Source organism: Podarcis melisellensis (genome assembly GCF_964234715.1).
Source record: "Podarcis melisellensis genome assembly, chromosome: 1".
Classification (NCBI taxonomy): domain Eukaryota; kingdom Metazoa; phylum Chordata; class Lepidosauria; order Squamata; family Lacertidae; genus Podarcis; species Podarcis melisellensis.
Window position 1 is genome coordinate 16,995,619 of NC_138528.1, and position 15,323 is coordinate 17,010,941.

Consider the following 15,323-nt stretch of genomic DNA (forward strand, 5'->3'; position numbering starts at 1 on the left):
TGCTGGAAACAACATTCATTGCTCCTGACCAGATCTCACTGCTTCTTGCTTCTTAAGACCTTGGACCCTCGGCTTTCTTGACCCCCCACCCAGATCGTCTGACTACGTGTACTGAGATACTCATGACCTTAGGACTGGACTGGACCTTGTGTACAGACTCTGCCACCAGGCCAGTACCCTCCTTGAGACTTGGCTGGTTGGCTGGCTTCTCCCTCCGCTGAGCTCTGCCTTGGCTAGCAGCACAGGACTATGGCACAAGGTCTGCCACTGCATTGAGCAATGCAATTCCAGTTGCCTTGAGTGGTGGTGATTGAGAACTTGGTAGTCCCGCTGCATTGTCTTCTCAGACTCCGCAAAGTCTCAGACAGTGGTCCTCCCTTTCCCTGTTTTAAACTAGGAGTGGATATCCTGCAGCCCTGCAGATGTTCCTGGACTCCAGCTCCCATGACAGGCCATGCTGGCTGGGGCTGATGGGAGCTGAAGGAGCTGGACAACATCGGGAGGGACATAGGTTAGCCATTGCCATCTTAAGGTGAAAATACTGGACGCTGGACTTGGAATCTTATTGCAACGTCAGCTGAAGACATTTTGCTGCCTGAGGCGGACGAGCAAATTTCCACCTCCCACTACCAAGCCCGAGCCCAAATTCACCACTCACACATTAGAAAAGCACACACCACCTCATGCAATAGGTCGCTTTTGCTACCCAAGGACAGCCAATTTATTTTGGCACCCGGGGCAGAGAATCCCACAAGCGCCTCTTCCTTGCAGTGAAAATGCCACCGTAGGGAACGATGTCATCTTGTATTAGCATGAATTTACGACTGGCCTTATATTCCTATTGGCTCTTAGCCATGATAGCTAAATGGGACTTAGCTGTGCAGATACAGAAGACAAACAGCAACTGTACTTGTCACCTTCATGCCCTGCTCTTGAGTACCAAAAGGCTTCACGCCAGCCATTTTTTGGAAAAGGAATGCGAGACTCAATAGACCATAGTCTGAACCAGATAGGCAATTCTCTTGTCCCCATTGTGTATGTGTGGTGGTGAGAGGACATGACAAATGTGCCAGTGGAGCATCACAACCTACTTGCCACATTGCTAAGTCCTCCTTTTGCTTTGTCAATGCTCAGTGGAGGTAGCCAGTAGGTGCATTAGTTGGGCACTTCTTCGCTCTTTGGCAAATCAACTCAGGATTTACAAGTGTGTACCACTATCAGCTGGCGTTAAATATCGTTTCCACCATCACTTGCCCCAGGATGAAGTTACAGCATCATCCATAGGCTATGTACACGGTCAGTCTTTGCACGCATAAAAAAATCAATTGATCGATCATAATACATATATGCCAATGCATTGAAGTCATTCCATGTTTGTGGAGTTTCAGCCAAAAGGAGGAAATCAATGTCATGTTCTTCTGGTCATTTTACATGAAGGATACCTGAAGGAGCGTCTCCACCCCCATCGTTCTCCCGGACACTGAAGTCCAGCTCTGAGGTCCAGCTTCTGGCGGTTCCCTCACTGCAAGAAACCAAGTTACAGGGAACCAGGCAGAGAGCCTTCTCGGTAGTGGCATCCGCCCTGTGGAACGCCCTCCCACCAGATGTCAAAGAGAAGAACGACTACCAGACTTTTAGAAGAAATCTGAAGGCAGCCCTGTTTAGGGAAGCTTTTAATGTTTAACAGCCTACTGTATTTTAATATTTTGTTGGAAGCCGCCCAGAGTGGCTGGGGAAACCCAGCCAGATGGGAGGGGTATAAATAATTTATTATTATTACTACTACTACTACTTTATTAGTGAAAGCATTTTAGCTATCCAGATGGAATTATCTTCCTCTCCTTCCATATGCAAGACTACTGCTGATGGGACTTGTTAGTTGAATCCTGTCCATAATTTGCCACTTTGGAAATATCTGGATCGGAGAACTTTCTCTATGGGTTTTCTTTATATTGAGATTCCTGTTTTAGGCATCTCACTCCTGCTGGCCAAGGGCTGCCTCCATTTCTGAATGAGAATTATGCTTGGGGGAGCATCAATGTATTTGGGTGAGCATGGAACAACATCCATCAGCGGAACTTAACCATCTCCAACTGAACAAGCAAACTGGCAGGTTTGCTCTTTAGATTCTCTACATCTTCCAAGTAACAGAGATCGTAATAATGGTTGTGTGTACAAAAAGGGCAGAGCAGCAGAATATGAGAGGAGAGGCAGCGGCATGGAAATGGGGGGGTGAAGATGAAAGCAGGGGTCCAAAAGGCCGTCAAGGGATTGGGGTGTGTGGCGGCTTCATAATTGGTCAAAAGGTGAAAAGAGTGCTTAACAGTTACAACGTATGGAAGGAGGAAGGTGCAGAATAGCGGGGGGTGCGGGTGTCCCCATGCAAGGGTGGAACACAAAAAGGAGGGAGGAGGCCTGCATATGGGATTGAAGGTGAAAATGGGTACAATTGCAGAAAAATGGGTTCAGAAATGTAGTTGGAAAAAAGAAAAGGGAAGCTCAATAGTTGCTTAGGGTGCGATAGGGAAGTGTTGATGTTTAGTCGTTTAGTCGTGTCTGACTCTTCGTGACCCCATGGATCAGAGCACGCCAGGCACTCCTGTCTTCCACTGCCTCCCGCAGTTTGGTCAAACTCATGTTAGTAGCTTTGAGAACTATCCAACCATCTCGTCCTCTGTCGTCCCCTTCTACTTGTGCCCTCAATCTTACCCAACATCAGGGTCTTTTCCAGGGAGTCTTCTCTTCTTATGAGATGGCCAAAGTATTGGAGCCTCAGCTTCAGGATCTGTCCTTCCAGTGAGCACTCAGGGCTGATTTCCTTCAGAATGGAGAGGTTTGACCTTCTTGCAGTCCATGGGACTCTCAAGAGTCTCCTCCAGCACCGTAATTCAAAAGCATCAATTCTTTGGTGATCAGCCTTCTTTATGGTCCAGCTCTCACTTCCATACATCACTACTGGGAAAAGCATAGCTTGAACTATACGGACCTTTGTTGGCAAGGTGATGTCTCTGCTTTTTAAGATGCTGTCTATGGAAGTACTAGTGGTTTAATGATGGCAAGTGGGGTGAGAGCACAGCCCCTAGTATTTAAATCTTTGTTCGATTTAAATAAACACGTATGTTGCGTGAATTCCTTTTATTCACTTTGGCGCACCATATTTTATGAACGTCTTTCTTGCATGTCTCCTGGAATCTTTTGTTGAAGGGTGGTTAATATTTTTCAATAAATATATCCAAATAAAATAAGTATCAGCAGGAGTATGACACCAGTCACTGTCTGATTGGGAAACTTCAAATAGCCCTGTGGCAACTTAAAAGACCAGCGAGTTTATTATAGCATTAACTTTTGTGGAGTAGAGTGTTTGGGGCATACTTTGCTCATACACACAGGTTCAGTTTCATGAGAGATGCTCTTCTGAGAAAACTTACTTGCACCAAAAGCATGTTTTTGAAAGCAATCCTGCAGCTCCTTTAGAAAAGAGAGTGGTCCTCCACATTATAATCTGAAGAGAATAAAATCCTTGCCAAAAGTCGACAAGAGTTAGTGCCTATCTTTGCTGCTAGGTCAACGCATGTAGGAATCTGCATAGCCACTGGCCAACTTCCAGTCTGCAAGGTCATTCGGCAGATTTTGACATTGTTCCCAAGCTTCTGGAATGTTTCCTCAGGACTGAATGTATCCATGCTGCTACTGCTAATTCTTTCAGAAGGTGAAATGTTAATGGCTTTTCTACTTATACATGCTTGTTGACTGTCCAGTAGACAAGCTGCCATAATGAAGGAACTCAGGAAACTGCCTTATACCAAGCCAGATCATTCTGCTGGCTTATCCACCTCAGCACTGTTTAGTGCAGCCAGGGTGTCTCCCAGGGATCGAACCTTCCTTGAAGGTATTTAAGCAGAGGTTGGATGGCCATCTGTCATGGGTGCTTTAACTGACATTCCAGATGAATGTGCAAGGTTTACGGCGTGTTCTACTTGAAAAGAAAATTTAATGAAAATGATGTACCGGTGGTATATCACTCCGGTTAAACTAGCAAAAATGTATAGAGTAACAAAGCTTGTTGAAAGTGTAAATTAAAAGATGGTGAATTTTTGCACATGTGGTGGACATGTGAAAAAATGAAAAAATTCTGGGACATGATTTATAACGAAATGAAAAAAACCTTTTTAATACACTTTCCCAAAGAAACCAGAGGCTTTTTTTGCTAGGGATAATAGGGGATGAATTAAGAAAAGAGGACCATAAATTATCTATGTACGCCATGGCCGCCACTAGGATCCGAGTGGCTCAAAAATGGAAAACCCAGGAAATCCCAACTTTAATGTAGTGGCAGACGAAAATGTTTGAATACGCAGAATTGGCGAAAATGACCTGTAAGATTCAGAACCAAAAAGTAACACAGTTCGAAGAGGAGTGGAGTAAATTTGTTGAGTACCTACGAAATAATTGTAGAAGCTTAAAGACTGTAGCAGGGTTAATATAAATCTTGTGATGTGGACAGAGTGTATGTAAGAATCTGTAAGAGAGGATGTTAATTGTGAAAGCCGATGTAGGGGAGGAAGGAAGTCCAGGCGCGATAATGTGCATGGTAAGTAAGAAGACACAAAAATGTTGCATGTAAGAGTATATGTTTTATTTATCTTTGTTTTGGAAAATCAATTAACTGACATTCCAGTATTCCAGGGGGTAAGTCGAGATGACACTCAGGCTCCCTTCCAATCCTATAGTTCTATGAACCTTGGGTCTTCTGCATGCCAACCAAATTCTCCACCATTGAGTTATGGCCCTTTCCCTTAAAAAAGCCAAACAGATACAGGCTACCCTCATCAGTAAGGGTGAAAATAATCCTAAGAGGAAGGATAGGATGGGAAGCCACATAACGCAATACAGAACCAACTTACGAGTGAGGGAAGATTCTCTTCACTGTTAAGACTTCATATTTTCAGGCAGGCAATGGCTATTTCCAATGGAATATGGATTTCCCATCAATTATATTTCTTGTCGGGTATATGCAACCATGTTGTACATGATCCCACCCCCCTGTTATTTCCAATTCCCAAGTTCAGGGTGGAGGGGTTGTAGGGCTAGCTTGCTTGAGTGATGGGCACTGCCAACCCTTTGTCGATTTTCTCGATCCAAAGAGAAGCATTTGGATTTGTTCACATTCTGGGGTAGGGGGATCTGAAAAATAAAAAGGCAAACCACACTATGGGCTTATCCACTTTTCCTATGTGCTTTCCAGGCATGGCCTGTGCTTTAAAGCTCCTTATCCAAGCAGTCTGGTTTTTGCTTCGGAGCTTTCCCCATGAAAACCCAATCTTTAAAGCTGAATCGGAACAGTCAACAATCTGCGGAAAACCTGAATTGCCGTTTGCTCCATTGAGTGCAATGATGATGATGATGATGATATAATGATAATGATAAAAATTTATTATTTCTATCCTGCCTATCTGGCTGGGTTTTCCCAACCACTTTGAGCAGCTTTCAACAAAACCTGAAAAACAGAATAAAACTCTGAACATTAAAAACTTCCCTAAAAAGGGCTGCCTTCAGATGTCTTCTAAAAGTCGGGTAGTTGTCTATTTCCTTGACATCTGATGGGAGGGCGCCACCACCGAGAAGGCCCTCTGCCTGGTTCCCTGCAACCTCTTGCAGTGAGGGAACTGCAAGAAGCCCTCGGCATTGGATCTCAGTGTCTGGGCTGAACAATGCGGGTGGAGACACTCCTTCAGGTATACTGGGCCGAAGCCGTTTAGGGCTTAAAAGGTCAGCACCAACACTTTGAATTGTGCTCGGAAACGTACTGGGAGCCAATGTAGGTCTTTCAGGACCAGTGTTATATGGTCTTGGCAGCCACTCTCAGTCACCAGTCTTGCTGCCGCATTCTGGATTAGCTAAAGAGTGGGTTTCTGTGGGGAAAACTCTACGACAAAAAAATAGTGCTTGGATACAGAGCTTTAAGGAACAGACCTGTGCCCTCTTTGCTGCATGCTTGAGAACTATTACTCCTCCTCTGGAAATGGTTTTATTCTTTTTTTATATAAAAAGGTTGTTAAAATAATACAGAAATATGCCAATAATGCCTAATTGGTCCAGTATAGTACTGGAATACAGAAGCTGGGAAGAAACAGAGAAATTCATCTTTTTAATCTTTCTTTTTTTAAAAAAAACTTGGAACATTAAGTTTCCACTTGGCAGTTCACTAGGCACAGTGCCAAGACTACCACTGCCCTCAGGATCATTCTTTCAAGTCTGGATATTGGGGAGGGGGACTTCAGTCCTGGGAGGAAAGTCACTGTACTTTAATTCATTTAAATGCTTGTACCTCACTTTTGTCTTATAAAAGAGAGACAGACTCAAGTTGGAAGCAAAACATTAATGCAAAAGACAGACAGTGGTACCTCTGGTTATGAGCTTAATTCTGGAGGTCCGTTCTTAACCTGAAACTGTTCTTTACCTGAGGTACAATTTTAGCTAATGGGGCCTCCTGCTGCTGTCGCGCCACTGGCATGCAATTTCTGTTCTCATCCTGAGGTAAAGTTCTTAACCCAAGGTACTACTTCCGGGTTAGTGGAGTCTGTAAGTGTTTGTAACCCGAGGTACCACTGTATAACAAACAAAACCATACACACTAAAGGAAAAGACCAGTGCCATCTGATAATAACTAGGTTACCTGGTCTCAAAGGTTGTCTGAAGACCCAGGTTCTTTTAATGGCGCCAAGTTGGAGATATTTTTTGAGTGCCCATTTGGTGGTGTTGCCTGCACTCTCCAACTCCTGACTGAGATTTGCCTAGATACTCTGTAACTACCGTTTAGAAGCCAAGGGAAAATGTATTATCAAAAGGCATTTTTAATGTGCCTGGTTTCTTTAGAAAATTGCATTTTCCCAAATGCACATTAAAAACAAACATTTGTAGCATTTTTCTGAGTTTGTCTCTGTTTTTGTTTCCTTGGTCACACTGCAGTACTTCCTGCATTGAGCATTCACTTACACTCATGCATTGTTGTTTTGTTTTAAAAAAACCCCAAATAATTATATGCAAAACTGCTTGCAAAATTAAAGACCAAAAAATACTCTGTAATTCTGCAGCATATTTTTTATGAATATGTAAGTTATATTTATACAGTTATATTCTTGTATCCAGTACTATGTGCTGGTTGCAGTAGGAAACCTGGAGTGTATATGTGTTTTATATATATGTGTGTGTGTGTGTGTGTGTGTGTTTTTAATATGTGAGAATTGTTTGTGTTTTTAGAAGAATGGGAAAAATTATGAAGAGAAGATTTGGAATTTAGAGTGTGCTATACATTAAAAGAAAATTATATGGAAATGATGTATCGCTGGCATTTAACCCCGACCAAACTAGCAAAAATGTATAGGACAAGCTCAAATGTTTGCTGGAAATGTAAGGAAAAGTAAGGGATCTTTTATCATAGGTGGTGGAATTGTACAGTGATAAAGAAATTATGGGAAATGATATATTATGAATTGAAGAAAATGTTTAAAATAACCTTTGTTATAAAAAAACCAGAAGCTTTTTTGTTAGGAATTGTAGGGGCAGAGATACTGAAAGAGCTGAAAAAACTGTTTATGTGTGCTACTATGACTGCTAGAATGTTTCTTGCCCAGAGCTGGAAAGATGATAAGAAACCTACCAGGGTGGATTGGCAGACAAAAATATTGGACTATGCAGAGATGGCAAGATTAACCAGCAAAACCAGAAACCAGGAGGATCAAAACTTCAATAAAGATTGGGACAAATTTATATTATATTTGAAAGACTATTGTAAGCACTTGAACTCTTTAGCAGGTCTTAAATAACTCTTGCAATGATACATAGATTTTGGATACAATGGAGGACAGTAAACTGGATGGATTTATAATATGCAGTTTAAAAGGTACTTAAAGAACCCTCAGAGGGAAGAAGGGAAGTCTTGAGATTCTGAAGACTCTTGTGAATGGTTTATGTTTGCTTGTTTTTTTTTTACTATGGATGAATGTGAATGTGAACAGATTTGTAAAACCAAATAAAAATTATTCCCGCCCCCCCCCCAAAAAAAAACTTGCTTCTTGTCAAAATCAAGGATTGAACAGGAATTTGAAAATATAATCCATGATGGTAAATCTGACATCGATATTATCCCAATTTGTAATTGAAAACACAAAGGAAATGTTCTTGTTGTTGCTGCGGCATATCACAGCTTCAATGCAGAATTTAAACCACGCTGAGTCGTGCGATATAAACGAATCAGAACAATTTTTCTTGATACATGATGTTTATTGGTGTCCTGCACTTTCGGTGTAGCAGGTTGAAGATGTAATAAAAAAAGCTTCAAAAACTTATTAAATCTTCATCAAAGTAACTCTCAACAACCCGTGCTTCAGAGCTCAATTAATTCACATGTTCCTATCCTTTGTAAGAAAAAGAAAAACTTTCCTATTGAGCTTTACAGAGCCTGCTTACAACAACGCTGCTCATTTAAAGTCTTTAGATACATTCCCCAATGTAAACAATAATTTTTCAGTCTGTGTCACAATCAAAACGAATAAGGCCTTCTTAACTGTTTTATGCCACCTCCTCTCTTACTTCATTGCAAAACACAATCTTATTTCATACTATAAATATTGGTCCATGCAAAACACACAGGGGGTAGGGTGGAACTTAAGCACTGCGGTGTTGGGCACCCCCACACGTTTTGCTGTCCCAATTGGCTGCATCAGAAGATGGAGCAAGCTTGCTCTCTGCTTCGCCAGAGGAAAGGACTAGAACCGACGGGTGGAAATTGCGGGAAAGCGGATTTTGGCTGATCGTTAGGAGAAATTTCCTAACAGCAAGAGTTGCTCCAGGGCGGAACTATGGCCTCAGGAGGTGGGTGGCCTCTCCTTGGCTGGAAGTATCCAAGCAAAATGTGGACAGGCATCTCTCAGGGATGCTGTAGTCACACCCTCCATTGCAGATCCAACTCTTATGACCAGCACATGATCTGAAGTCAGGCACCCTCTGCCACACTGCAAAGGCTCCTGGGGCACACATGTCATGACCTGCACATTACTTTGTTGATAGTCCTAAAAAACACTGCAGCCCCAAGGGAAGACCTGGGTTGCTTGTGCAGTCCAGCTGGTCTTCTTAGCAGTTATTTGTGTTTACTTCCCCATCTCTCCTCTGCAGGTGAGTGGTACGCTTCAAAGGATCCCTTTATATTTTTGTCTACTTGACCTTAAAATACGAATATACAATATCCATAAGCAACAGGCAAGTAAAGCTTAGAATGCTTTACTATTTCTTATGAATTGCTAATTTGTTTATTATTTTTACACGTGTATAAGGTAGTTGCATTCATGCTGATCAATATACAGATTAGGGTTCACTCTATCAATTGAATAACGGAGATGTGGTTCGTTATTTTTCAGTAAGGAATTGTGAACATATATGTGAGAAAAGCTTCCACCTTGAAAACAGATTACCTGAAGCTGTAATCCCTGCTGAGATATTCAAGTTAAAATTGCTTGATTTCAAAGAGAGAGAGAAAATATCTTGGTACAATCTAGCAAATGCTTATTCCACTGAAATCAGTTAAGACTCAAGTCGATTACAAGTAAACCCCATTCCAGTTTTGCTATGGAAGTCAAGTCTTAACCAACTTTTGCTAGATTGTATCCTTGAACTTTTAATATTTTGCTATGCCAGGAAAAATTGCAAGTTAATGACTATTCCAACATTCACATTATTTAAACAAGTTCTTTACTATGGGAGCCAGAAAACCCAGAAAGTACTGCTGAGTGAAACATCTGTTTCATTTCATATGACAAACTTACGCAAGTCCCATTGAAATGACTACCACGGAACAGCCACGCTGAGTGGCGTGTTCACTCTGTTTTGTTGAGCGTGGGTTAAGCTTTCCATACAAATTCTTTGCTGCTGCCATCTATGGGAATGCCATCAGTTTTCCGACTATAGATATTCTAACTACACAGCTAGACAGCACAAAGTATAAATAATGAAACTGTGAAGCACATATATGTAATATTACAATAAGCTTTTTGTGACTATTTAATAGAAAAGTCCTGTTCATATATATTGCATAAGCATCCAAGTCAATACTTCATTTTAGACTTGTACTGCTTCATAGGTTGTACAACAAAAAGAGCAGTAATGATGTGTTGCTGCTGTTGCTGTTTTTTCTTTTTAAGTGATACTTTATGAATTACTGAAATAAGTACGGCAGCCAGCCAAGAACTTAGCTTTCCTGAGGTTTGTAAGGATTTGAAACTTAAAAATCACAGTGACTAGGCTAGACGGCAACCATTTGTTAACTCTTACATATACAGTGCGTACAGAACTTAGGTTCACAGCCAGTCCTTGGTTACACATGTATGTTCGTACAAGGCTTACTCTAAATTACTCGCCACTGCATAATACTGGTATCTTTTCCACCTGTGGAAATGAGATGAGTATCTTCATATAGAAAATCGACGTTGGTTACATGACTACTGTGTCCACCATACACATGACTTGGAGCCTGGAAGACATTGTGAAAAGAGAGGGTCATTAGCAATGGAAGTGTAAACACTGACAACACAAGAAGTTACGGTAACCAATAGCTGTATGCCTGGTGACAAAGAAGTAATGTCACATTGCTTCAATCAATCAAACCACGATATGGGGGGGGGGGAGAAAGCTATTTGTCCTGCGTTTGTTAACTGGACTTCCCAACAAAGACACTTTGGACAACACTCATTTTGTGTGGTCTAACTGGGGGCGGTACAGGCAGCAATCCATGCTGTTTTTGACAAGGTGCTCACAGATTTTATCCAGCTGTTTGCAGCAGGCACATGAAGCGATAATGTCTTATTAGGCTTAGTTGGTTGGGGGGGGGCATGTACCGTATTTTTCCGTCTATAAGACAAGGGTGTCTTCTGCATTGGCTCCCAGAGAGATCTGCATTGGCTCCCAGTACATTTCTGAGCACAATTCAAAGTGTTGCTGCTGACCTTTAAAGCCCTAAACGGCCTTGGCCCTGTATACCTGAAGGAGCGTCTCCACTCCCATCTTTCAGCCTGGACACTGACATCCAGCGCCGAGGGCCTTCTGGCGGTTCCCTCATTGCAAGAAGTGAGGTTACAGGGAACCAGACAGAGGGCCTTCTTGGTAGTGGCACCCTCCCTGTGGAACGCCCTCCCTTCAGATGTGAAGGAAATAAGCAGTTATCCTATCTTTAAAAGACAACTGAAGGCAGCCCTGTTTAGGGAAGTTTTTAATATTTAATGTTGTACTGTTTTTAACATTTGATTGAGAGCTGCCTAGAGTGGCTGGGGAGACTCAGCCAGATGGGTGGGGTATAAATAATAATAATAATAATAATAATAATAATAATAATAATTTACCCCATTTTTTAGGTCTAAAAACGTGTGTCGTCTTATCCACGGAATATAGCAATTAAATACATAAATAAATACGGAACTTGCTCTGGCAATGCCCTGTGGGGCATTCTCAGTCTGCTTGCCTCCTCCCACTCTGCCCGCCCTACAGGCAGAGGCTGTGTGTGTGGTCTGTTTTTTCTGCGTGGCATTTTTGTGCGGCTCCATTTGTGTGCGGCGGTGCAACGTTACACAGAAGGAGCGTAAGGCGCAATGTTTCACTGATGTTAAAGGCGCAGAGGGGGGATATTACTTCAATCACCGCGCTCCTCCTGTGTAATGTCGCACCGCACGCGCACAAATGGAGCCGTGCGAAGACACCAAACGAACTGCCAACAGCCTCCCTCCCAGCTGTAGGGCGGGCAGAGTGGGAGGAGGCAAGTAGAATACTATACGGAGGCTTTGCAGGAAAGGCGAGAAGTGCTAAAAGTAATTGAAGAAAAAGCTTCACCACTCTTCCCCCCCCAAAAAAGTTCAACTCTGCCCCCCCAAAGCTCAGCGATTGCCAGTGCGGGAACAGCTGATAGGTGGCCTGTTAGATGCGCGGGGCTGTTAGCCTCTGGGCAATCCCCCGCACCCCCAAATTTCAACAAGTCAGGGCAATTTCCCCCATTTTCCTAATTTGGGGTGCCCAAAAATAGGAGGCATCCAATACACAGAAAAATACAGTATATCAGAGGCAATTTGTCAATGATCTTCATGTTAACTTGCATGAAAGTTTTAATTAGGATAATAATATGTTTTATTATAGCTTAACTTTCCCCTCAAATCTCCAATAAAATGGTTAGCAGCAATACCATCAAGAAAAGCAAATTACAACAATTAATCCTTTTACTTGATGGCTATTTACAAAATAATCCTTTTTACAACTGCAAGGATAACGTGGCTGGTACCTTACCCTAAACTGTGAACATGGATAAGAGAAGAGGTGTACTTTGCCAAAGTCATCGCCGGTCGATAACAGTTTCCTCCCTTGCGAGCGGCAGACAGCATTGATATCTGTGCCATCTGAACCTTCTGGCCACACACCTGAAACAAGAGTGAGAACTTCTTTACTGAAATGTTTGGGATGAACCAGGCAGAGGGCCTTCTCGGCAGTGGCGCCCTCCCTGTGGAATGCCCTCCCATCAGATGTCAGGGAGATAAAGAATTACACAACTTTTAGAAAACATCTGAAGGCAGCTCTGTATCGGGAAGTTTTTAATGTCTGACATTTAATTATTTTTAAATATTTTGCTGGAAGTCGCCCAGAGTTGCTGGGGGAACCCAGCCTGATGGGCATGGTACAAACAATAACTTATTATTATTATTATTATTATTATTATTATTATTATTATTATTATATACTTACCAAAAACATGGAATCCTAAAGTACAGGTGTAAGTAACCCATTCTATATCTCTAGTGGTTTCAACACTTACTACTTGTTTACAAGCTGACGGAACCCCTATAAAATAAAGGGGAGGAGCACAAGAGAGAGAAAGGGGGGGGGTGTCATCAATTATTAACTTGTACAGTAAAGAAACTTAAGAGACAAAAACGAATGTCTGCTCTGCAGTGGTTTGTGATTCATATTGGGAATCTATTAGCAGCCAAGCATGAACCCTGTACCAAGGGTATTTGTTACTCACAGTATAGGATTTCATAGTCCCCTGAATTAGACACAAGGTACTGAGAATTAACAGACCAGTCCAAGTGAGTAATGAAGCTGGAATGACCCTGTAGAGAGAGATGCATTATATTAATTCCAGCGACATAACATCCCCTAATAGAATTACACTGGAGCACATATAAAAAGCTGCACGGAAAGGCACACTGAAGCTTTGTTTACATTCAAAGCAGTGGGTGACCTGTGTTTGGTAGCAACCCAGGTCACCATATTGGAACCATAGGCTCCAGTCCAACGTTCCAGGTGCTCTTTGGGCTGGGAGAAAATAGTGGCACATGCCTCCCAAAGTTCAGTTCACATGGAATATAACCAGAGGGGAGGATGTAGTGGCTCAAATGCCATCTGGGCTACAGATCAAAGCACAAAAAGGTAATAGGCATCAGTATTTAGATACGGCTCCCTCGGCCAATAAAGCAAGATGAGCACCGTAACCCCAGAGTCGGCCACGACTGGACCTAATGGTCAGGGGTCCCTTTACCTTTTACAACCCTAACAACCTATCCTTCCACTGGTGGAATTGTCAGGGGAACTAGGAGCTTCTAGACCCTCTATCAATGTCAAAGAAAGGTTTATTTGTCTGTTATATAGATCCACCTTGTAGCCAACTTGACTGTAAACTAGGTATATTGAATAAGTGTCAAAGGTTCGATCTCTCAGTTGATCGTGATTTTACTGGAACGGAATTGAGATCAGTTCACATCTCTCAGAGAGATAGCTGTGGGCTAGTCTCTTGCAGCTAAAAGAACGAAGGATGCTTCCAGACAGGAGTTTTATGTTGCAAGCAGGTCATCCAGAACTGATTTTTCTATCTGTGTGAATGGCATGTGAGCTGCACACACTCCTTTTTTCAGCCTTAGGCTTTTGTAGGTATTTTGCTGTTTCCTATCCAGACCAATGTGTGGTCCTTGATAGAATTTTTCCATGCTGTGTTCCTCGACTCTCTTCCACTTCTTGGGTGGAGGGCAAAATCCATTTCCAGATGGTGTATTTTTGTTGTTGTTGTTTTTTATAAAATATATATATATTAAAAAGATGTCTTCAATATTACCAAACTTCTCACGCAATACTCTTCCACAAGAATATATTGTACAAGTTTTGGAAATAATTATGCTTGCATAAATATTTAGCATTGGAGAATGAGCAGTGTGTCTACAGAATATTATTTGTTAAGGTTATTTTATAAATGTTTTGAAAGGGTTGTTGCCATTTCCGAACCTTTAGGGATATTAAATTAAATCACGAAGAGAATGTTAAACAACTTTACAAAAGAAAAAAAAGGAAAAAAAGGGAAAGGCTGGAGATGATTTTTAAACAATTATGTGATCACTTACTGAGCATTTGCCAATTCTACTGTATTTCCTCCCATTGTCATTAACACTGTATATATAAATGCAATTGTCATGAGAACCTATTGCCAAAAAGTTGCCATCTGCAAAACAAAGAGAATACATATTTTACCATAAGGCTGAAATCACACTGATTAGGAAGAAGCAATGCCCCTCGGACTGGAATTTCAGTAATAAGATTAAATGCAAAACTACTTCCTTGTTTATTTATTCAAAACATTGATGGGAAACCTGTGGACCTAGAGATGTCAGAATTGCAAGCTGGAATCCAAGAACCTCTGAAGGACCACGTTTCCTATCCCCGACTGAAAACATCCGCACCCTACATTTCCTCACAAAAGTCTAATAACAAAAGATTAATAATCTAAAACAACAGCACCCAAAATATTTAAAATACTACGTGCAGCATCAGAAAATCAACAATACAGCATTAGCAGCATCAGAAGTTATTATTAGTAAGTGAAGAAGTTTGGACTACAGCTCCTATCGCTTCATACTGGCTGTGCTGGATGGGAGTTGTGGCCTCTGGATATTTTGGGCTACCAGATTGGATGAGGTTGGTTAAAACCAGTATTGTAAGACACATATCTACAAGCCGAAAGCTTTCTTAAAATAAGGTTTCCACTAGCTCCTGGAAGAGGAATGACATATCACTCTTGGGAGGGAATTTCAGAGCCTAGGCCCAGCCACAGAAACGTCCTCTTTCTAGTCCCAACCAAGCATTTTTAAGAACATTTGAAGTTTACATGAATTTACGTGAATTTTATAGGATATGGGGATGGGGGAATACATGGACCAGGATAGTGGCAAGGCTGCCCTTTCACGTATGTACCTCTCCACATGGGCTTAAAAGAAAGAATTTGAGAAAGCCCTGTTTCAGGTGCC

General features: G+C 41.8%; 1 protein-coding gene across 5 annotated transcripts in view; it reads right to left on the reverse strand.

The window, feature by feature from the left end:
* Positions 1 to 8,262: 8,262 nt before the first annotated feature.
* Positions 8,263 to 15,323, reverse strand: part of EML1 (EMAP like 1) — a 128,797-nt gene continuing 121,736 nt past the window's right edge. For 3 of the 5 annotated variants that reach the window (XM_081910325.1, XM_081910323.1, XM_081910326.1), the window contains 5 exons: positions 14,424 to 14,521; positions 13,055 to 13,142; positions 12,775 to 12,870; positions 12,322 to 12,452; positions 9,315 to 10,525 (listed from right to left, as the gene is read on the reverse strand). In XM_081910325.1, coding sequence (XP_081766451.1) covers positions 10,400 to 10,525; positions 12,322 to 12,452; positions 12,775 to 12,870; positions 13,055 to 13,142; positions 14,424 to 14,521 — 539 coding nt within the window. In that variant the 3' untranslated portion in view covers positions 9,315 to 10,399. Of the gene's footprint in view, positions 10,526 to 12,321; positions 12,453 to 12,774; positions 12,871 to 13,054; positions 13,143 to 14,423; positions 14,522 to 15,323 lie in introns of all 5 variants that reach the window. The other 2 variants (XM_081910324.1, XM_081910322.1) reach the window with 1 other exon arrangement.